This window comes from Podarcis pityusensis (assembly GCF_964106645.2).
Source record: "Podarcis pityusensis genome assembly, chromosome: 8".
Lineage (NCBI taxonomy): Eukaryota > Metazoa > Chordata > Lepidosauria > Squamata > Lacertidae > Podarcis > Podarcis pityusensis.
Window position 1 is genome coordinate 24832274 of NC_138033.1, and position 24857 is coordinate 24857130.

Here is a 24857-nt window from a genome sequence, read left to right on the forward strand (position 1 = left end):
CCATCCTGAAAATATTGCTGGCTCTCTGTGTCTTTATTTTATGCTAAACTGCGCCATTTGTAACGGCTGGCTCCGACAGTCTTGTGAATGCATGATCACTCCTTTCTCATCTTTTCCTCAGAGGAATGTTTTCATTGCATTCCTTACGTTAGGAATTCTTTCAGTTGTGTGCAGACTGATGCAAACTATGGTTAATATGCTTCCCGCCAGAAACATTCTGTTTTGTCTGGTTGCCTTTTGCCTTTTGATGCTCCTCGATAGCTCTGTCACATGGCTTCTGCATCACTGCCCTTTCTTGTCTACTGTGTTTCTGTGGTTTTTGGCTCAGTTTTCAAATCTTCAGAAAGTTCCACATATGCCTGAACTTACTTGTTTGAGGTTGGATTAGTTCCCTGTTTTGAAGACTTTTTTGCACATTGCTTGCCATCCACCATTTTATTTCTTGGCCTAGTGAAGTTAGCTACATCTGCCTATACAAGCCTTTCCCCAACTTGATGCCCACCCTCTGACGTTGATCTATGACTCCCATCTTCGGCTGATGGGAGTTGTAGTGCAAAACATCTGGAGCAAACCAAGTTAGGGGAAATTGGTCTGTGCTGTGCATTCTGCCTCCCAGATGTGTTTCCAGAAACTAAAACTAAAACTTTGTATTCTCTACTTTCATTAAAGTCTTGTGGGTATGATTTTGTTTGGCATATATTACCCCTCCAGCAGATTTGGGGAAGTCTTTCTATTTCCTGTTTAGTTATGGGCTCACAGCTGCCAAATGAATTTTGGCACTTTTTCAACAGTACCTTCCTCCAGATATCTGGTTTTGAGGGATATTATTCTTTTAAAAACCAGGTATCTGGAGGAAGGTACTGTTGAAAAAGTGCCTAAAAGTGAAATAAGAAGGTGGGGCAGGGAGAAATAACATCCTTGATTTGGGGATGGCAGGGGGAGGGGAAGAAAATCATAAACAGAGTTGGATTTAAAAGCCAGCCGTGAAATTGTCAAATCAGATTGCAAATCAAGTTGAAATAGTTGGGACATTAAAATTGACTGATTTGATTTTAATCATTAGTGTATCTTGCAAACTGTGACTGACCATAGTTCATGTTCAGACCTAGCAGTTCTGTTGGGTTTATTCTATTTTTTTCTTAATGAAGCAGAGTGCTTAAATTCAGCCAACCAATCTGAATACTTATTGGCACAACCTTATTCTATCTGTGTTTGACTGTCACTTCCTGGCATTGAAAGATGAAAGCTGTCAAGCTTGTTTAAGGACTGTGAAATTTAGACACTTGTGTGTCCTTCAGAGCTCTCTAGTAATTGGAATAATATGAACAGTGTGTCTGAGTGAACCCAAAGTGAATTTGGCTCCCTTTCATGCTGAATTTCTGGTTGCAGTTGAGCCATTCTGATGGAATTTTGGATTTATTGGACTATGGAAGCTGTTGGTAGAGACTGGAGTTTTGAATTTGTTCGGTAAGCTTGTGGTAGTTAGTGGTCATGGTTCTAACATTGCAGTCTTTAATATTTTAAGGGGTGTGATACCAATGAAGTCAGTGTCTACAAATCAGCATCTTCTTTCATAATGCAAATGGGTCTTGAACTTGTTTGTTTTTTAGAAGTCCTTTTTTCTTTATTGCATTACTGTAATTTGGAATGTTTTCTTTGCCAAGTTTGATGGGGAAATATTAAATACTGCCTTTGGGGGGGGGGATACCTAAAAGCTCCCTTTTGCTAAATTAAGATGTTGTCATTTTCTTTTCCTTTGGGATTTGTCAAAAAACAAAATGAAAAATGTTTTTCTTGAGCTTTTGCAATGTGGTTGTATTAATTGTTACCAATTGCATAAAAAGTGTGCGCACACACACACACACACACACACACATATACGGTGGCAGCCTTATTTCCTCAAGGTTTAGGGGAATGCAAATACCGTTAAGTGGAAATTTGTTCAGATGTAGTATATTATGTGGGAAAATGAGTGCAAGTGCTATATTCTCATTTTCCATTTCACATACTATTTAAGAAGTTGGGGAGGCCAAATGCTGTTGGACTACAGCGTCCATCGTCCCTCACCTTTTGGCCATGCTGCAGGCAGGGGCTGATGGGAGTTGGAGCCCAACAGTATTTGGAGATGCCACATTGGCTGGCCCTTCTTTTGAGATTTAAGGTGTGGGCATCCAAATCTTGAACATGAGAAAGTAGGCCTTCAGTTGTCAGGGATGGAGAACCTGTGGTCATCCAGATGTTCTTGGACTCCAACTGTCATCTACTCCAACCAGCATGACCAATGGTCAGGGATAATAGAAGCTGTAGTTCTGCAACATCCAAAGGTCCACAGGTGTCACATGCTTGGTCTAGCAAAATATGAAAGCCAAGAGGAAAATCCAACAAGCAGGTTAAAAGCCCTTCAAAGTGGGCACTTGGAAAGGGGGAGGGTGGGAGGGGAGAACCTGATGAAACAGAGAAAAACTATTTAAGAATGTTCAGAATGCTATTTGTTTCCACCTCTCCCTGCCTTGAGCTCCCTCCAGGAATGTTTATAAATCCAGTAGTGATGCATTCATCAGACAATAAGAATCTTTTAAAAAAATCTTTCCTCAATTTGGATCTTCTATCTAATCTGTGGGGTCCCTGTTGCCGAGATAGTTGTAAAGCAATTGCTCCATCGTTGTTGATCCTGAACTGACAGTTCAGGACTGGCAAAAAGATCCTCCCATGTTAACATCTGATGTGTTTGAGTCAATGAAAATGTTTGTGTTGCAATAATGAAGGCAAAGAATGTTAGTCATTCCTTATTGTAGTATCCTGTGGGCCTCCAGGTGGCTCCAGGGGGCCTCAAAGCAACTTCTAAACTTCAAGCTTCAAGTGCAATTAAGTGTTGAATTCTTTTTTGTGACATTAATGGGAGGATTTTGAAGAGAATGGCGGGATTGGTACTGGTTCACATTTTTTCTTTTTTCAAATGCAGGTTAAATTTGCCAGTCAAGGCCAACGGATTCTGTCTTTAAGCACAACTAGGTAGCTTGCTAGAGCAGCAAGTCTTGGGTGCTGAGTGTGAGCAACCACTTGGGGCCATGACCAAGGGCTCACTGAGGATGTGAGGGGAAGATGTACAACCTCAGCAGGCTATGGATATGTGTAGGAGTTTGATCCTGTGGGTCCCAGGTATTAGCCAAAATACCTAGAAGAACCCCAGTACTGGATTCCTGAACACACGGGTGGGTGGTGAAGGGCAAAGCACAAATGTTCCATACAAGTATCCTTCTCTAAAGGCTGCTGGAAAGACTTTCCAAAATCCCACATCAGGGATACTTTAGGCAGGGTCTTTCTAGCCATCCTTGGGGATGGATGAATTTAAAATGGGAAATAATCAGGCTTTGCTCATCCCTGTCAATCTGTAGGTCTAAGATTATCTAGATTATTCAGATGTTTATTATTCAGATTATTCAGTTGTGGTGGGTGGAATAGCAGAACTTTCTTCCTTGTGCTTTTTTGAAATAAAACATCCAAGCAAGCCTGCCACAAAACAACCCGGAAGATGCCCCCCTCCAGAACCAATAAAAAGCTATTTTTTAATTTACAAAATTACAAATCAGAGAACTTTTTGCAACTTTCTGTAGGTACTACTTTTGCAATTAAGGCTCTCTAATTTTTATTGAACTCTGTTGAAAGGGTTGGTTGCAGTTTCTTTTTCTTAGAAGGTATGAGGTACTAACATTATTTTTTCTTCAATATGTAAATGTTATAACTTTTCCTATTTATAGGGACAGCCCCAATTTTTCTAGTATCTCTCTCTCTTTTATTTTATAGCACCATTTTTTCTTTTTGGAAAGAATTTGAAGATGCCCTTTAAAAATATTGCCAGAGTTGATATCTGTCCACTTGAGTTCTTCAGTACAGTATTTAGCTTTCTCCTAGGTCTCATGTTAAATATGAGCGCATACCCCTCTACATTTCTCAGTTGAAAATAGGGACAACATATTCTACATCAGGAAGCTTCTCCCATGTTTGATCTCCTGCACACATAGATGTCATATACACATCAACATCGGTCACCTTGAGCCAGTTTCAACCTCTCAGCCTTACTATATTGCAGTGTTGTTGTAAAGAAAAAGAGTGTGAGGGAAGGGATTGTGTATAGCATCTTCAACAGATACAGTGGTACCTCGGGTTACATACGCTTCAGGTTACATATGCTTCAGGTTACAGACTCCGCTAACCCAGAAATATTACCTCAGGTTAAGAACTTTGCTTCAGGATGAGAACAGAAATTATGTTCCAGCGGCGCGGCAGCAGCAGGAGGCCCCATTAGCTAAAGTGGTGCTTTAGGTTAAGAACAGTTTCAGGTTAAGAACAGACCTCCGGAACGAATTAAGTACTGAACCCGAGGTACGACTGTAAATGGAATTGTAGCTCTAAGCTGCCTTGAGGTCCCTGTCAGGGGAAAAGCTGGGATATAACAACAACAACAACAACAACAACAACAACAACAACAACAACATCAACAAGAAGTGAAGATGCCTGGGCACCAGGATGGCACCTGATATCACCACCTCGGGATCATTGGATCTGGACTGCTCTCGTAAACTAATACCCCATCTGTAGGGTATATCTATCAGTTATATAATATCTATACAATCAGAATGAATTTCTGGAACTAAATCACTTTTTCTGTGCAGCCTGAGCAAGAGCAGTCACCATTAAGAAAAAGAAGTCAAAATAGGCCAATATATATGTGGACTATCTCTGGATCAAGTGACTTTCCTTCTTCAGTTCTCAAAGTTCTTAACCTAGCCCAAGGTTGTCATCTCGAACTAGCCAGATGTTTAACTGGAAATCAATCACAGTCAGTCCATCATTTGAAAAATAAGATTTAGAGCCATCTTGCCCAAAAATGGCAACTATACATTCCGTTGTGGCAAATGCAACCTTGGCTTAAGGAGCCATTTGGAGCCTAGCTTATATATCTTGAGTTTCTAACACTGGCTAGTCACATAGAGTTTTGAGATACAACAGGGAAATAAGAGCCTTCAGCAATGGTGGGTTCAGACAGTAAAAACTGTTTTTTAAAGTCTCCCTGATTTTCCTGTGAAATGTTGGAAGGCATATGTTTTTTGTGTTTTTCAAGGCTCTAATTTCCATAAGTGGTGGCAGCTTGGTGGTGTTTGCCTTCGCTTATCGTGCATGGCTTGGTATGTGTGAGTAATGTGGTCTTGTTTATTCTATAGGTATATCTTGATATGCACATTGTGAACTGGGGTATGAGAGCTAGTCACCTTGATATATGGAGGTCCCTGAGTTAGTGCTGCCACTGGACTTTGGCCATTGAATGTGTGCTGTAAAGATGGATATCTCAGTTAGACCCGGAGACCCTTAGAAGTAATTAATGCTTAATACAAACTTCCTTAAACCTTAAGATGCTTGCTTCTAGGAAAGTTGCTTTGTATACAGATTCCCGCCTAGTGAGACCAATGACTATAAATAGCTTGTCTTATTGACGGGTGGTTCAGAATAGTTGCAGATCAGCTATTGTGGCATTTCTTTGGTACTGACTGTATGAATGACTTAACATTTCCTGAAATATGTATACCTCTGCTGAAGGCAATGATCAAGAACACTGTTACTGAGTAAAGGAGGTATTTTTAACCCACTTCCAAGTGGGATTTCAGGCCTAGAGGCAGAAGTGAGGATCCACAAAGGGCTGCTGGAGTATGGATCTGTAAACTGCCCCTATACCAGGGGTCAGCAACCTTTTTCAGCCATGGGTCGGTCTCATAGCTGTCAACTTACAGATTTGAAAATAAGGGACCAGCAGCCTTGAAAATAAGGGACCAGCAGCCAAAATAAGGGACCAGCAGCCTCACCTGTTCCAGGCAATCCAGTCTTCCTGTCCTCCTGCAGTCTGGTCAAACTCATGCTGGTAGCTTTGAGAACACTGTCCAACCAACTTTGTAACCAGAGGTTCAACTGAATAGAATCTGAATCACATGCACCACAAAGCCTATGCAGCCTCAACTTAAGATGACTCCCCGGCCTGGCTTTGCACTGCAAAGTTTGCAGCAGCATGTGCAACAAAATGACGCCCAGCATTCAAAAAACCCCTCAGCTTGCATTAACTAGCCACACACAAGGCATGCAAGCTCCACCCCCCAGTCGTTCTTAGACTTCTTATTGGGTGAGCAACACAGCCAAGCAACACAGTTGGAGCCTCCCTCCTCCCTGGCCAGCAGGGAGGGAGGGAGAGGAGCTGCTTCCTTTGAAATTTAAGGGACATCATTTAAGGGACATTTAAGGGACATCCATCAATAAGGGACAGCAGCGGGACATGGCGCTGGAATAAGGGACTGTCCCTTTAAATAAGGGACACTTGACAGCTATGGTCAGTCTACGGTCCCTCAGACCATGTGGACTATATTTTGAAAGGGAAAAAAAAGAATGAATTCCTATGCCCCACAAATAACCCAGAGATGCATTTTAAATAAAAGCACACATTCTCTTCATGTAAAAACACCAGGCAGGTCCCACAAATAACCCAGAGATGCATTTTAAATACCGTATTTTTCGCTTCATAAGACACACTTTTTTCCTTCCTTACCTCCTCTGAGGCTTGCTTTAAAGCAGCAAAGCGGACAGGAGCTGCCCACTTTGCTGCTTTAAATAGTTTAGTACAACATTTGATTCAGAATATTTTTTTTCATGTTTTCCTCCTCTAAAAACTAGGTGCGTCTTATGATCAGGTGCATCTTATGGATACAAAAAATATGGTAAAAGGACACATTCTACTCATGTAAAAACACGCTGATTCCCAGACCGTCCGCGATCCAGATCGAGAAGGCGATTGGGCCACATCTGGCCCCCGGGCCTTAGGTTGCCTACCCCTGCCCTACACCATGGGTGTGTGTGGGTGAGAGAGAGAGAGCGCGCACCAGCCTCAAGAGAGACTCTCCTGACAACTTTTTTGAGGTAATTTCAGTGTCAGATGAAGACTCTCCCCCAAAAGGCTTATTTAAAAAATCTGATTGCTATCCCACTGATTTTCAATTTGGATTTAGATGTCCCTGTGCTGCAAATGTTTCTGCAGCAATTATTTTTATTATATTTTTAATATTGTTTGTTATATTTTTATATCTTTGTGAGCCTTCTAGAGAACTATGCTATTGGGCAGAAATGTAGATTAAGTGTATTAATCACATACAGGGAAGGAGTTTGTCTCCTAAGAGATGGAAGCACAACTGTGTTCAGTATAGCCTCTGGATAGTGTTCAAGGGCAGCCCAGTGACACAATAATGAAGTATTCCCAATATGCTCAAGAAAAGAAGGTTCTTTTTTTTAAATGAAGTAATTTATCTTGATGATGACTTAAAGGTGAAACCCATCCTTTCCCTCCAGCTTTTGACAAGTAGCAACATTTTTCTTAACCTCATAACACCTTTTTTAAAAGGGAGATCTTAGTTCCTCATTTATTAGAAAACCATGCAGAGATCATGGAAAGCCCCTCAGTAAATCTATGCCACAGTACGGATTTGAACGCAGGTCTTCCCGCTGAAACTGGTTTTAATAAAATTTGCTGAAGGGCTTTGAAGATTGACTATCGCTGCAGAGAAAGCTGCTGTTGCTCTATTTACTTGTATTGACCACATTTAACCTTGCTGCTCTTATTGAAATAAATTTGCTTATCTTTGAAGTCTGAAGTTCAGCCTCATTATTTTAAGATACAATTTTTGAGGTGGTAATGGAAATTCTATCCTTCAGTTCTGCAGTTGTGGGAGACCACTCAATATTTCAGTGATTCCTAATGTATGAGACGTGTCTTTCCTAATTGTTGGCCCCTGTCTGTCTCAAGAGAGAATGGAGTGCGACTCTGGGGATGAAATCAAACCACTGCGTTAGCAGCACCAAAGTGACCTCCCCAAGGTGCAAGCCCAGGCAGTGTATATGGAGGTCCTGGGCTGTACAGACAACAAGACCCTCATCTCAGCCATGCTGATGTGGTCCAAATAAAAACAGAGCAATATGTTTGCCACCAATTTGGCTGCAGGAGTTGCTGGAAGGAGGTATACAAGCTGCCATCCAACCATCTTAGGGACTCCACTCCAGATTTGTGTAGGGTTTACTTCTTAGCCCTTTCTTCCCCCATAGATAACCCTGCAAGGTAGTGGAGGGTTAGGATCAGAGTTTTCTTTCTCCTAGATGGGCTACTTTCCCAGGTTGACAAGCACCAGCTGCCTCTCTTTCCTCTACAGCACATGCAGAAGCTTCCTTCTTGACTGTTGGACCCACTATTGATCTTGTCTGCTCAATCTGCCAGAGCATGTTTTCTCATGCTAATTTCACATACTAACTCACTGAGGGTTTGAGACCCATTGGCTACTTTCACCTGGTTTAGCCTGCTAGTCGAAGCTGTTTCCGAGGTGTGGCCACTGTCACATGCTGATAGGAGCCACAGGTGAGAGCTAACTGCAGGGTGGGGACCAAAGGGGTGCGCAAACTACCCCAGAAGGAGCATGGTGTGTCCCCCACTATAGAGATACTATCCCTCCCCTAACACTGCATACATTCCCTAATGAGGCTTTGACATCTGACAGGGTCAGCTTCTCTTTGGCCTATTGAAACACTGGGCCAGGAGAAGTGTATTGAAACACTGGGCCAGGAGAAGTGTAATATCTGACTTCAATCAAGGTTGCTTCAGATATCAGCAAAATGCAGAGTCTTCATTTCCATTGTGGATGCTCAAAAGGCATTAACATGACTGAAAAGGTGTGGTAAATGTGTCCCAAAGAGCAGCAATTAGCACAGGCTCCTTGGGCATGTTTACTAAGTGTTTTGAGACACATGAATGCCCTTCAGACATTAATCAAAATATAGTCAAGTTAGCTACTGTAGAAATGGGGGGTTCATCATTGCTTTTGTGTGCAAACCAGCCTTTTGCCAGGGCAACACAGGAAGTTGTGAACCATTTTACAGGACCTATGGCAAGCCAAATATTTCTAGATACAAATTGTCTCACCCCCGATCCTAGGCACATTCACTTGGAAGTTCATCCCACTTGTTTGGTGCAGTATACTTTCAACTGAGTCTAGGATGATTCAGTATTAAACGTTGCGTATAGAAGAAGCTCACTATCACAAAAACTGAAAACAAATATTTTTCCCCTTAAAAAAATTAAATGACTAATGGAATTGGTCATTTTGGAATTCATCTGTTGGATTTAACCTGTATCTTAACAGTGAACACCTAGTGCTTTAAATAGACCTCAGTGTTCTCTGAGAATTCTCCCAAACTCTTCTTTCTTTGAAGACTCAACATTGCCACCTCACCTTTGCACTTAGTGTCTGGGTGATTTCTTGTACAGTGGTACCTCGGGTTACATACGCTTCAGGTTACAGACTCCGCTAACCCAGAAATAGTACCTCGGGTTAAGAACTTTGCTTCAGGATGAGAGCAGAAATCGTGCTCTGGTGGCGCGGCGGCAGCAGGAGGCCCCATTAGCTAAAGTGGTGCTTCAGGTTAAGAACAGTTTCAGGTTAAGAACAGACCTCCGGAATGAATTAAGTACTTAACCCGAGGTACCATTGTATGTTTCAAAACAAACAACTTGAGCTTTAAATTAAGTGTCTTGATGAAGCTGAGTTCTTTAATTGACCATAATACAGATTCCAAGTCTTGTGAAGTGCAATGCAGCTGAATCTGTCTTGGAATCTGGAATAGTTGGGGTTTTCTCCATCTGTTAGGTTGGAAATTTCAACTGGAAGGAAAAGCAAGCTCAGCAACTGCAGTAAGCGTTGAAGCCAGAGGAGTGGGATTCCCCCTACTCCCCCACCCCAATATTTCTCTTCCACACTAACTTTCTGTCTTATGCCTAACTTGCCACAATCCATGAAAACAAATGCCATCTCCTTAGGACCACTTTAATTGAAAGTTTGTACACTGGCAGATGCATGCACAGGGCTTATATCAGTGTTTCATAATGGTGGGAATTAAATTATTGGCAGACCATGGACACATACAGTGCTTTAAGTCAGATACTAGAGGGAATTCTGTTTCTCACATACTACGTGTCTTACACAAGACATGTGTTATGTTAAATAAGACAACACATACTGAATAAGAACGAAACTATCCCTTTGGTTAGCCCAATTAATTGTTTGCACATTTTGCAAGCTTTATGAGTTCCATAGGAGGCACACATAATTGATATACTGTATTAGCAAAGTCACTGTCACCCTCAGCTCACATTTCCTTTTCATGCGGAGCACAGTTCCCCCGTCCATGCTGGTACAGAAGAAATTAAGCACACCTACACCCAATAAAACCCCAGCTTTCTTGTTTAATTAAGCCTTTATTTATTGTTCTCCAGAGTCAAACCAACACAGAGCACCTTATAAGAGCCTTATTTTGGATCTGTGTCTACTGGTCTTCTAATCTGCCCTCAACGGGGCTGGGGAAGCTCAGGTTTCTTCTCCGAATAGCAAAACTGTGGCAATTAGGTAGTGGGGCTGTTTTTGTAAAAGCTGTTCTACCTTTGAAGTCTCTTTTGAGCTCTCTTGATCCTTCCTCCACTCCCTTACAGCATTTAAACTCCTGCTTTTTAAAGAGCAAGGGGTGTTGATTTATTTGGCTTCTGGGGTTGGAAGACTCCGCCCCCCTTCCTGAGATCCAGCCCTAAACAGAGTTCGCACTGTGGAATGACAGGCATTCCTCCTTGAAAGGAGCTGGCATGGGAGCTTATTTATGAGAATCGTGAAGTGTCCGGCCCAGGGGTACAGGAAATACAGGAGGGGTTTGTGCTTCGACCTACACCCCGGCCGTTTCCTGAGTTCTGGCTGTTGTTGTTCTGCTCCCCGGACTCCAGACAATTCCGTCGCTCTCACCCTGTGGAGTTGGCTTGTCATCTTCCGAAGGCTAATGTCTGCTTCCAGAATAGACTCTCTTTTCTTTCTCTTCCTTCCCTGAGCTACCTCGAAGACTCTCATAATGGGGCAGACACGCTACTCAAGACCGGTAAATCCAGCTCCCTCAGGTGAGTAATGGAGGGTCTAGCTGCGGCTGTAGGCAGGGCGAGAGTTGCAGGTGAAGCATGTTCAAAAAAGAATGTAAGGATTGTGTAACCTGCACTCAGCTCAGAGGGGCTTCCAGTTCTCAACAAGTGACAAAAAGGGATTGTTTTCTTAATCCAGAAAAATAATATTATTTATTAAAGGCCTTTGGGTTGGAATACACTTTGCTGTTTAACTTGCTGCTCTGTGGGCGGCGGCGGGGGGGTTGTAGTTTCTGTGCCACATTGTTAAGAACCAGTCCTTTTGATCTCGCTTTTTCCTGCCAAAATGGTCAGATGATGGGAAAAGCTGGCTTTAAAGAGTTCAGCAGCAAGCATAGCAACATGTTGTGCGTTGGGCTGGAATTAAGCGTTTCATACTAAGGTTCAGGTGTTGAGTTATCTTTTTACCTCTCTGATATGACTGATCTTTAGTTGGATATTTTAATCTGTGTTGGCTCTAAATTGCATCTGTGATCTGATGTTCTGGAAGTACAAGAGTTTATTTGGGGGAGGGCTGCGGTGAAGTAAAACACATTACCATTTAGAGAAGCCCCCCCTCCCCCTGCTGGTAAGACCATTTAAAGTCCAGAGTCTAAGATTACCTAACTTTGCCAAAGGGGTTGAGGAGGAGAATGCATTTGAATGAAAAACTTCCAGCCAGTAATGTCCAGTGGAAGCAGAGTGAGTTTTCGATTTGGGGATTTTTTTTGTTTCAAGATCTCCCATGTGGCTTATCACTATTCTTCCAGTGGGGTGGCATCAGTTGTTGTCTTTTCCCACTCCTACTTAGAGCTGGCAACTTCTGATCCCATTTGTAACGCTCCCCAGATGGCGTGGTGGGCCTCACCCTGTTGCCTGGCATTCCCTGCTATAAGGGCTGGATAAGGGAGCTTGGCAGTTGAGGCTTTCTGTATATCTACCACAAACATTTACATAGTAACTCAAGCCAAATTACTAGTTTTTCCTTAAACTGACCCTGCAAATATTTTACAGATGGTTTTAGTTGAGGTGACGACTGATTCAGATGGTTTGTGGACTTTAAATATATTTTCTAGATTGACTTGTATGAGTTACATGGCCTCTGTTGTAGGCTAGCTTTCTGTGTGATTCATCTGATTTTTAAGACGCTTTTTTGTGGGGGCAGGCGGAAGGACGTACTGCATCAGGAGGAGCCACCATGGTGTATGTGTTCCTGATGTTATTAGACTCCAGCCAGTTGTTAGGGGTGATGAGAGTTATAGCAACATCTGGGAAGTACCATATTGGCTATCTGTGCCATAGCCCCTAGCATGCTATATTTAGTATTAACCTATTTATTTGTAAGCACCTTATTTGTATTTTCATTGGCTGTTTGGGGGGGGGGGTACATTGGTAGTTAAAGAGGAGTATTTTGGCTTTTAAAAGGCTAGTAGGTGTATTTTGCCTTTTGTGGACTGAAGCCCACTTCCTCAGAGGCAGCTGATAAAGTAGACTCTAGTTCCTGAAAGCTTAAGGTGCAATAAAACTGTTAGTGCCACAATATTTGTGTGTGTGCCATGCTTTTGCTATAGCTAAGGGTACCTCCAGACTGCTACCAATGTATTGTGGGAGGTATTCAAGCATATACCAGAACTTTAGGTTTGCATAGTTAGTGGATTAAAGGACTTAACTGTGTGGCTAGCTCCATTGGTTAGAGTGTGGTGCTGATAATGCCAAGCTTTCAGGTTTGATTCTCATATGGGATAGCTGCATATTCCTGCATTGCAGGGGGTTGAACTAGCTGATCCTCAGGGTCCCTTCCAGCTCTACCATTCTATGACTGCTTTGCTCCAGCACACCACTTTAAAAAAAGAATTGGGCTTTTAGCAATGTAGAAGGTGGCAGGGAAATGTGTTTGGTAAACAAATAATGGGAAAACACCCCTGCAGGCAAATTGGGATGAATATTCATTGTCATATAACCACCCCACAAACAAATCAGAATGAATACTCCATAAAGGCCAAATGTAATCTAACCCCCCACATAATGTTTGTAAATAAAAATAAATCAGAACAAATGCTTGATAAATATGTCACCTGGAGGAATTCTAACATGTCTACTGTGGCACACAAATAGTTATATCTGCTTGTGCTTTCACAAGTAATTAGAAAACATTTTTGTCCCTAATGCAGCCTGTGTATGTGGCCTTTGTGGATAGTATTGACCGACTCTATAATGATGGAAACAACCATTTTTAAATCAGTTGTTAATACCTTGGAAAAGTGCTATTTAATTTCCAAAGATCTGCCAGATACATACACTTTTATTATTTTCATTTTTAGCCATGGAAGCAACATAATAGGCCCTTTCCCTTTGATGGGAGTGGGGATGAACTTCCCCACACTCAGATCATGATAGTTGTATAAACATTTGAGCAAACATAATGTGAGGCAGTCCAGTTTTCAGGTAAGAGATTCATCCTTGACTTGTTCTTAGGTTCCCTGTGAAAAGAAGTGCCACCCAAACTGATTCTCGTGTTTGAGCTTGAACTTCAGAGTATAATTAAGCAGCTGTGGAAACAAGTGATTTCCTTTTCCTACTAGGCTGCAACGCTCACAAAGCATTATGAAATAAGAATGTTAACTGCCTGTGATGTATTTGTCTGCCAGAATTTTGGTATAACTTCTGTATAGCCATTTAAAGGACATATAATTACATCTTATCTGACTTAAAGTTGATCGTTTGTGAAATGGTGTGAGCAGTGTTGGAAAAGTTGGGTATTGCCCAGGGGTGGAGAAGCTGTTGCCCTGCAGAAGTTGCTGGACTTCCAACTCCATCTGGGATGGCAACTGTCAGGGACAGTAATGGGCGGTGGAAATTTTTCCACTGCTTTGTTTTTCCGTGGGGATTTTTTTCTTTCATAAGTTCTTTAGTAACAATGAATGAATGCCAATTGCAAATTCATTATTAGGCAATCTTGGCAGTTTCAAACTGTTTTAACTTGTTTGCTAAGTACAAGTAAAATAAACATGCTAAATTAGACCACTCTTTAGGGCATTAGACATATTCCCAAACCTATGGAAATTATCCAGTAATTTGCATAGGTTTCCAATTCGAATTTTTCCAGAAGACCCACCTCACTAGTCAGGGATGACAGAAACCATAGCCCAACAATGTCCGCAGGTTCCCAACCTCTGGTATAGGCAAATAATTATGACAAATTCTTTAAAATATTATTTTGCTGTCAAGAAACAAGGAAGTATTCAGATGGTACATGTAGATGGCAAGACATGTCTAAAATGGGAGCAGTGTTCCCTGTGAATCATTCAGATGCCTGAATGAAGTAGGTGTCTCAAAACTGACTGCTACTCTTAATCATATGGGAGTTGCAGTTTCTGAATGAGAAATATGACTTTTGGCAGAAGGTATGTCGAGGGCATGTGAAAAGGCTTCCTTAATGAAAGAGCAAAAATGGAAATACCACTGCCTTTATATTACTACATCAGTACAGTACAAAAGGCTTGCATGGGGAAGGCCATAGCTCAGTGGTGGAGCATCTGCTTTGCATGCAGAAGGTCCCAAATTCAGTCCCTAGCATCTCTAGGTAGGGCTGGGAATACCCCCTGCCTGAAACTCTGGAGAGCTACTGCCTGTCAGTGCGGAGAATGCTGACCTAGATGGACCAGTGTTCTTCCCCCCCCCCTTTTTTTTTTAGATGGACCAGTGTTCTGACTCAGTATAAGGCAGCTTCCAATGTTCCTAGATTTTATTGCACTGTTGGTTGGTATGAGTAAGACCTCTTTTGCTGCATTTTAGGGTGCAAAGTGTGTGCTATTTTGTACTGACCTCAGAAGAATTGTTGCTGGCTTCAGGTGAGAGCAAATGCAAAGGTGAAGTGTCGTTGAGTTGTATTTGTTCCTATTCCAAGGCCTACTGGCTTACTGTGCTGCATAACAGGTTTTCACTGATGTGTCTGTCATCATGGGGTTTTCTTGGCTTGGTGACATTAGCCGCATGATGACTGTGTTGGTGTTATGTCCAAAGTTGGCACCTGCTGCTGGTGCAATGCAATATGCTAATTTTACACCTAATTTTGTGGTCTTGGTATTGGGCCTGAAAGAAATACACTTGCTATGGAGCAAGTGTGCTTCATACTTTTACCAAAGTATATAGCTCTGCACTTGTAATCTTTTTCTTTTTTCATCACTTGGGGACATACGACTTGTCATATAAAGTAGAGCCCTGTGGCTTAATAAATACTATATGAATTATTGTGGCATACATTTACAAGGGCTAGAGCTTATTTCATCAGATGCAAGAAGTGCTGCCTTCACCTGAATTATGAGTGCATACACACATCTGTTTGCATATCTATATTTGTATGTTTAATTTATTTGCTGATGTTAATGTATTGGATGAAGTGAACACGTAGCCACAAAAGCTTGTGCCTCATAAAAACTGGTAGTTTCTAAGGTGCCATGGGACTCCTTCCTGTGTTTGTTGTAACTAACCTTGCTACCCTTCTGGAATGTATAACACAAGAAAGCTTTAAAAAGAAGAAGGAGGTAAAATAGTGATAGAACCAGACAGCCCATGCTCACAAAGTCTTTGAATGGTGAAGGGATACGAGCATCTCAACTGCATCAGTCCCTGTCATCCAGCCATTCATAACATCCTTAAAAATAAGAGTGAGCCAGTTTCTTTGACCACATGTGGTGCTTTGATTCATTAGGGTTACTGCATTTAACTGTTGTTATTCCATTCCCCTCTACTTGAGGTTGAATGCCGTCGCTACACACCTGTGCCAACCCATTGTGTGTTTCCGTTGAATTGCCCCTTTAGAACCACTATTCAGTGGAATATCAATGTTCCCATTGCCTTTTCGCCTAGTACTATAGTTGTGTGAATGCCGTCGGTGTTCACATAAGTTTCAGCTTCTTGTTTAATAAGATATATGAAGGTGTTTAAGACATATTATTTTATTATGTTTATTATATCTTCCATCATTGAGGTCAAGGGGTTCTCAGGGAGCTTGCCATCTGAGCACTGATCAGACTCAGACTTGTTTCAATTCAGCAAGATGGGTGTACCATGTGTTATCTGACTGTTCAGCTTAGAAACAATTAAAATAAATCTCTCTCTCGTATTAAGACCAAATATACCATGGTAGTGCCTTATATTATATAGAACTCTAAAAATAATTCATCTTGATCAACTGATATGGCTTCTGCAAATGGTGATACACCGTCCTTCGATAAAAAATACTTTGGTGTGTGGGTATTTGCAGTACTCTAAATTTATCTTCCTGTCAGCTATCAAACGTGTTGCTGCTCCCTTTAATAGCAAATTCAGGTAGTGGGTGGTGTCAGGAGTGGAGCCAAAAACAGGACCACTGAGGGAACATTAAGTGAGGTCTGTGGAAGTACCCAAAAAGCCCCACAACTTCTTTTAAAAATCAAAGCCAAGTGGGCAACCCTTCCACCAAAACATCTTCTTGGGCACCAAGCATACTCAGCAGCCATGGAATGCTAAGGGTCAGTTGGAAAAGAGAACAGGAAACTATGCTTATGGTGCTGTCTGGGTGGCACTAAGGCTACTTGGCACCTTGCACTGGAGTACACCTATGTGGAAAGTGAGGATATACTGCAACATTTTGTTGCAGGTCCTGCTAGGTTCTTCTTTACACATATCATGCTGAAACAGTGTTGTGTCAAATGTCTTTCGCTGTAGGAGAAACTTCGTCTCCCAAATCCAGCAATTGCTATCCAGTGAACCATGCTTACGAAAATCACTCCTTGGTTTAGATTGCCTTCGGGTCTGAGGCTGAGGTCCCAGTGACCCTCTTCACAGTGTTCATAATTCATATTTATTGGTATATGCAAGAGCATTAATCTTCAACAGAAATGTCATGTCACCCAAGTGTCAGCCTCTCAGTAATTGTGATTGTTGGCACATTTGTCTTGTGTGTCTCTCACTGATGACATACGTGAATAAATCCTTATAGAATTATGATGCTTCATTGTACCTCTGCTGAAGTGCTCCACTCTCAATCACAGATCTTCTGATGGGGCACTTCCCCAGTGGTTCCCCATTGTCTTGAGATTTGTTTCGCCTTTACTAGGGCCTTTAGTATGGCAGTCTCGGCCCTGTGGAACTCCTTGCCAGTGGAGGTTTGGCAAGAATCGTTCCTACCTTCTTTTACACATCTCCTGAAAACTGTTTTATTTAGGCAGGTCGTTGCGATATGCTTCCTCCTTCCTTTAAACCAACCAATACTTACTGATGTTTTATTGGTGTTTTTATTGATGTTTTTACTGGTGCTTTTACTTGTTTGATTATAATCTTGTATGTTGTATACCACCATGTTATACTTTTATGAAAGTGGATTATAAATACAACAAATAAACAAATCTGTGTTCAGAATATGTACCAACATAGTAAAATGTTTGATTTGCTGTATGAAATTGTTTGGGATTAAAAGATGGTCATGAATTTATAAACATACACTTACTTAGATTGTCTGCTCTGGTAACCTTGTTGCCAAATGTACTTAAAAGTTCACACCTACTGGGAATCACAGGCACAGTAGAACTGTTAAAAAAAAAAGTATGATATGATGCAGATTGTGATATTCTACTCAGCTTTCTCAGAATCTGTGCAGTGCAAAAGCTTGAATATTCCAATGGAAGGAGACATTGGTCTGATATAAGAACTGATGTTACCTGCTCTGTATCTTTATTCCTTGGGACCAAATTTATAGCAAGATTATGCATAATAATAATAATAATAATAATGATAAATTTTATTTATACCCCGCCCTCCCCGGCCAGAGCCGGGCTCAGGGCGGCTAACACCAGTAAAATTACAGTAAAAACATAATAGTAAAAGAAAAAAACAATTTAAAATACAGGTTAAAATGCATAAGTGGAGGGAAACAAAAGGGTCAGACTGAGTCCAAACCAAAGGCCAGGTGGAACAGCTCTGTCTTGCAGGCCCTGCGGAAAGATGTCAAGTCCCGCAGGGCCCTAGTCTCTTGTGACAGAGCGTTCCACCAAGTCGGGGCCAGTACTGAAAAGGCCCTGGCCCTAGTTTAGATGAATCTAACCACCTTGCAACCTGAGACCTCCAAAATGTTGTCATTTGTGGACCTTAAGGTCCTCCGTGGGGCATACCAGGAGAGGCGGTCCCGTAGGTAAGTGGGTCCTAGGTCGCAGTTATTTATTCTGCTTGACTTTTCAACATCTGTTTTATTTGGGTTTCCTTCCTACCTTGCACAAATAATTTTTGTGGCAAAAAAGTCAAATAGCTGAATTGGCATCAGAATTACCTTAATTGCTAGGGCGATTGAACTGGATATTTTCATATACTTTGGACACTAGAGTTAAGGTATAAATCCCCATCCAACATTGAATCTCACTGTATCTTGGGCTAGTCACATACTCTTAGCCTGACCTACCTCACAAGGTGTGGTTGTGAAGATCAAATGGAGGAGGGCAATGTACTTGAGCTCCTTGAAGGAAAGGCATTATATAAATATAAGAATTTCTTAAAAGGTGGAAATTTTCCTCAGGTGATTGATCTGGTATTGTAGTGCTCATCTGTTGTAGTACATGTGTTATACTTGTAATGTTGTGGATATGTGTATTCCAAGAGTTTTAAATGTTTTATACTGTTTTCCTGGAATATGTTTTGATTTGTGAACCACTTTGATTAGTGTTTGCATTTGTGGTTTTTATTTTACTCAACACGAGAATAAATTCATACATTGAGAGGCCGCCTTCTACTGAGTGAGACAGCTGGCCTACCTAGTTTGGTGGTGTCTACACAGCAACTCTTTTGAATCTCAGACAAAGGTCTTTCCCACCACTTGCTACCTGAGATCCTTTAGAGATGGAAGTGCAAAGAGCTGAATCTGGGCCCATCGGCAGGGAAAGCTGAGCTGCAGCCCTTCCCATTTCTCAGTTCCACCTGTTGTGTCTTCTGGAAGGCACTGATGTGTCTATTTTCCCAACTTCATGACTCAAATGTGAAGTTGGTGTGTGCTCTCTGAAGCTCTTTCTTACGCAACAAAGATTGATTGGCACCGAGAGGGGCTTTTATGCAAGCCCTTCTATTTTTTTTTTTATTTTTTTTTTACGAACAAATCTGGACATGAAATGCCAGTGTGCAGTTGTTTCCTTGGGTTGCCACGTGCCTCATCTCTGCTCTTGCCGAGATCCAGATTTGTTCCAGGGGGAATCCAAGGGAACGCACGCTTATCACCTCGGTGCATAAGCCATCTCTGAGTAATGCAGTTACCTGAAATGCCTCAGTCCTAAAGCATACTGGGAGCATCTGATTCACCCACTAATTAATCATACAGAACAAACAGAAGACACTGTTGCTTCATAAGGTGGATCTTTTAGTGGCTCTTCTGTTTGTGTCAGTGGTATCCCACTCATCCCATCAGCTCTTCTGAAAGCACCTCATGCCCCTGAACTGTTTCCTTTTCTTCCTCTTCCCTCCTTGTCCCCCTTTCCTCTTGTGCCATGCTTTTAGATTATATGCCTGTGGGCAGGGACTGTCTTGCTACAAATGGTTGTACGTAAACCACTCTGGGAGCATTTGTGACTGTAGACATGCTCTAAATAAATGAATAAGTGGAAGTGAATGGTAATAAACTCTTAAAGGCCAAAAGAGACGTGGTGTGGGTGGGAGGTCCATGAACTGTTTTGACTTCTTCTTTTTTACTTAAGCAGCTGTGTGCTGCAATGGTGGTGATGGATTAGAACAGGCAGTAATCTTTTACCTACATTCTCCCCCTCCCCCAATCCTGCTGTTATTAATCCTACTGATGGAAAAGACAGTTACCTGTATCATATCTGTGTTATTTTTCTCCAGCTGGGTAATAACTTGGAGGGGGTGGGAAATCAAAACCCCAGATCTCCCAAGTCACATCTGTTTTCACTTTGAGCTATAAGAATAGCATCTAGAAGTTTTTATTAGACTTCATTGGGCATTTTAGCATAATTCTGTGTCAGTCTTGTTTAGGATGATGAAAAACTGTTCTTAATTATAAACTAGCCAGAATAAAGGGCAAACTATTGTATGCCTTAGGTTAAGTGGTGGTTTGGCCATGCATTTATCTTTTTATTTTAAATTGTAGCCATGCTGTTGTTGTTTTTCGCTTCTTACATGTTATTTGTCAATGTCTCTGAATGTTACAAGCCCAAGAGTAAAAAGCAGAATTGTTAAACTGATTGTGCATCCTAGGCAATGCAGGCATTGTGTTGAATTTCAGCTGTGATAAACACAAGAGCAGGCTTAATTGTGACACGTAAACTGCCTAATTGATCATTTTGTTTAGTGCTCTATCTTGACATCCAGAGGGTTTTGCAGAAGGGGAAAAAAGAAACACTCCTAACTTTTTATATGAAAGTGAAGAAGTGACAGGCGGGTCAATTTTGCATGCCACCCATTAATTAGAGGATCAGAAAACTTATTTTAAGGAGGGAACATAGCTAGTTTTGCTCCAGAATGTCCTATCAAATCCTGGGTTTCAAAAAGTACTTGAAGTGCATCCCAAATATATTTTGAGGTCAACTTAGCTGGTCTTCTGTCACAACATAGGTGTTTGCTGTTTTGCATGGCACCATTACTGGCCATGAATAGGCTTGGAAATGTTTGCTCACCATTTCTTGCCAGACAAAAGTTCAGAATGCTCCAATGAGCATTGTGAATACACTTCTTGGCAATTGAATGTTTCTGACTGCTGGCAGGCATCTCCCTGATTCAGAATGAATTTTTCTTTCCTTCCTTTCTTCTGGTAGTACCCTTCCTTCTTCCCTTGTGTGTGGAAAGAAGCAGGCTTTGCACAGAGGACTTAGTTGATCCATGTTTGGATCCAGGTTGTCAGCATCTGCGTTACAGATTAATGTTATAGGTCATAGCAGAAGGAGGGGAGACAGTGCATCTTGGAAGTGCTTCTGTTTCCCTGATCACCTCCTTGCTATTCCTGCACATTTTAATGAAGTTAATGGCATTCATTTAGTTAGACAAAGGAATGTGATGAATTGTTGTTCTCTGAGTAAAATGTGATGTGGAAATCATGCTTTCCTTGCTCAGTCTTCTTTTTCTGGAATATCTTAATGTCCTTTATCTAGTATCCTGTTGGTTTGAACTTCCCTAGTATTTGCCACAAAGATGATAGACATCCTATACAGTGTGTGTGTGTGTGTGTGTGTGTGTGTGAGAGAGAGAGAGAGAGAGAGAGAGAGAGAGAGAGGAGCAAATGTATTTATTTCTAAAGTGGTTTTCTGTATGGTTTTTATGGTTTTCAGTGTGCGGAGTGCCTTGCCATGCTTCTGTTCTTGTAAAAATGCTTTGTGAGTAACACTGAGAGAGGAGGATTTAGTCAAGGAAATTAAGTGAGGTTTAAATGGGGATTGGAAGCTTGATTTTATAATGTTCAAACCCTATACACTGCAGTCTACTTTCACTGCATCACAAACCACTGTATAGTCACTTGGACAAGCTGGAAGGATTTGTGTAACAGCACTTTATGGTGTCCAACACCTGTTGATTGTCTGAATATTTTATAGTATGCAAAATGTGACAGTATGATGAAATAGTGCTGCTATTATCTTTCTAGGGTTTTGCACCCATAGGGTATAATGTTTGCTCTGAGCTCCTAAACTAGGGGACTCGTGACATTTGGACTCTATAGTATCCTGATTTATTTATTGGGAATGGATACCTTTTTCACTTTTAAGTAAAATGAAACTTCACAACATTAAAGCTAAATCACGCAAAAAATGTAGTGGCTGAAATAGTACAATAGGAAAGAGTGCCCCTCCTCCTGTTTTCGGTGGATAATATTTCAAAGGCTAGACTTGCTCTTTGATTATGTCTGCTGATTATTGTTTGGTTGGCCCCTTCCTTCCCCCCTCTCTTTTAATTGTTTCTTTTTGGTTTTCATTCTGTGTTAGGAGTGGCAAACGCGTTCTTGGGGTGGGGGACTCATCTGGACAAGAAGCCAGTATTTATACCCCACACCAAAGACCTCACCAAAATTTGTGGCTGCAAAAATAACATACAATATAGAGCAGGGGTTTTGAACCTGATCCCTACCACCCACTAGTGGGCGTTTCAGGATTCTAGGTGGGTGGTAGGGGGGTTCTAAGGTATCCTTCCATCGAGCACTGGTGGGCGGTAAGGAAATTTTCCCACCAAGAAAGATGCATTAGTGGGCGGTAGGTATAAAAAGGTTGACTACCCCTGCTATAGAGTATACATGATGCTCGGGTGGGTGGAGAGGTTTAAACCAGTTAGCCAGCCCAGTGTCTTGATGGGTATGTAAAGTGCCCCTCTTCATTCAATTGATTGATCATCTGATGAGTGGAGAAGAGGCGAGAACAACCCCCACCTCAGCTGGTTTGCATGGGTAGGGCTGTATACCTGTGTGTGAGAGATCAAGAGTGTGGGGTAAACACACCCACCACTGGCAAGAAGCCCCCTACAGGTTTGGCCCAAGAGTGAGTATGGCCTTATGGCCACAAAAGGTTAGCTGCCTCTGTTAACCTTTTAACTGATTATATTTTAACCATTGGTAGCTGTTTTGGGTGTGGGAGGCAGTAGAAGACAGGAGTGCCTGGCATGCTCTGGTCCATGGGGTCACGAAGAGTCGGACACGACTAAACAACAACAACAAAGCTGTTTTGGAAGTTTTTCCAACTGGAAAAAAGTAGGATCAAAGTGTGCTTGAAATGTAATAAAAAAACAAAAGGGACACAGAGGCAGGAGCAGCTATTGGTGAACCTGAGGTCTATGAAACGGGCACCTGCTTGCCAGTGGAGGCATTTATGCAGCTAGCCTTACCAGTTGATCCGTTTTTTCAGGAGCTTCCCCCTTCCCATCCATCCGCCTCATTCTACAGTTGGGCAATCAATCCAAGGTTGCAGAAAACATAAATATTCTGCATGGGTGGCTAATCTATCTGGGCTCAGGATTCATATCCAAGTCCTGTTTGTATTGCTGTACTCATTTGGGTGCTTCAAATTGCAGAACTCTTTTCCCACAAGTCAGCTCTCCCCTCCTGAGCTCTTTTCCTTTTTGAAAATGTTAGGAAAATGCCAGAACAGTAGGTGGAGTAGGAGGCGATTATTGTGTTGCTTTCCTGAGATTGTTACTCTTGGCCCAGGATATCAGCACCTTCTTTCTTTTTTTAATAGGAAGGAAAAAACCAAATAGTGTAACTTTACTGATAAAGTAGATAATTTTGGCTGGTTTGATGCAGAGATCGTCCTGCAAAGCAGTACAACGGAAAGTATTTTTGTTTGTGAATCATAGGTCACATAATGGATTTCTGAACACATTTCTACCTTCTCTTGCACACACATATTGGACTTTGCATATCTACTGTTTTCCTTGCTGCTCTTGTTTGACAATGCCTGGCTATGTGAAGGTTTCAGAGTCATCTTGTCTGGCTTTGTATCTCTGTTTCTCCCTTCCACTTACATTATGGCTGTGAACACACCATACATTTGAAGCATGTTCAAAGTACATCCTCACCAGAAGAATCTTGGAGACTGTAGCTTGCCCCTCACAGAACTACAGTTCCCAGTACCCTTAACAAACTACAGTTCCCAGGTTCTTTAAATGTGGGCTTTAAATGTGATTTGAAATGTATGGCGTCTATGTAGCCTGTATTTCTGCTAGTCAGTCAGTTGGAGGATTGGCTTTGAGGATGGAAAGATGGAATCTGCAAATGTTTTATTTATTTAGAACATTTCTTTTAAGGCAAGGCAGCTTACGTAAAATACAGTGCCATAACTGGGAACACTTCCTAGTGAAATCAAACAGGCACCTACAATTATAATGTTTCCTTACCTGCTGAAAAAGTTTTTGCTTTTCCCCAAGTGTTGCTCGTTTTGTTCTGTATGTAAATGATTTTACACCATTATGTTTTTATGATTTTACGGTACATCGCCATGATTCTTTCCTTTCCTTGGCAGTTTATAAATGTCCTTATAAAATAAATAAATGAAATAAAATAAATATTTTGTTTTAAAAGACGTTTGAAGACAAGAGCTGACCATTATGAATTAACCAATGCAAAATAGTTTTAGATCTGCAGCACTAGAAAACCTTTAAGAGAAAGCAGCTGAGCTAAGTGGATTTGCCTACAAAGATGGGTTCATATGCAAGTCATTCTTTGTATGCAGTAGGTCTCTGACATCTCTACTTAAAAAGCTCAAGTAGCCAGTGATGCAAAACACCTCTTTCTGTCTCAGCTCCTGGAGAGCTGCTGCCAGATCATAGTGGTCTGGATGGACAAATAGTCTGACCTGGTATAAGGCATCTTCCTAACACAGAACAAGAGAGACAGTTTTTCTTTATTTCTATCTCCACTGTACAGGTAATTAAATATTTCTGTATTTCCTTTCTGTGTAGCTGAGGAGGTGGATCAGCCATCACAAGATGCTGGAATGGGGGCTGACGTTCTGGAATCTGGTGACATGACACCTCCTTCCAAGAGAAAAAGCAAGTTTTCAGGTTTTGGCAAGATCTTTAAACCTTGGAAGTGGAGAAAAAAGAAAAGCAGTGGCAAGTTTAAGGAGACTTCAGAAGGTAATACACTAAACTTTTGTATCCCCTTCTTACCAAGCCTATGAGGGTTCTTTGCAATGGAATGGATTTGTCCTTCTTGGGTCCCACCTTTCTCAGCTGCTTTCGCAAAATTCCAGAATTGGCCCGTATCAAATCTTAAACTTAAATTTGAGAAGTAATCTACACTCATGCAAGGGAACAGCTGTTTTTGCAACTGTCTCTCTCAAGTTGTACTTCATCACATAATGGTCATGGAGGCCCCTAAATGTTTGGAGAAGGC

The 24857-nt window shown here is 41.5% G+C and overlaps 1 protein-coding gene across 4 annotated transcripts in view; it reads left to right on the forward strand.

Annotated features, from left to right (window-relative positions):
• Positions 1-24857, forward strand: part of PHACTR4 (phosphatase and actin regulator 4) — an 88796-nt gene that overhangs the window by 39733 nt on the left and 24206 nt on the right. For 3 of the 4 annotated variants that reach the window (XM_081015734.1, XM_081015735.1, XM_081015737.1), the window contains exon 3: positions 24422-24598. In XM_081015734.1, coding sequence (XP_080871860.1) covers positions 24422-24598 — 177 coding nt within the window. Of the gene's footprint in view, positions 1-10647; positions 11015-24421; positions 24599-24857 lie in introns of those variants that run through there. The other variant, XM_081015736.1, reaches the window with a different exon arrangement.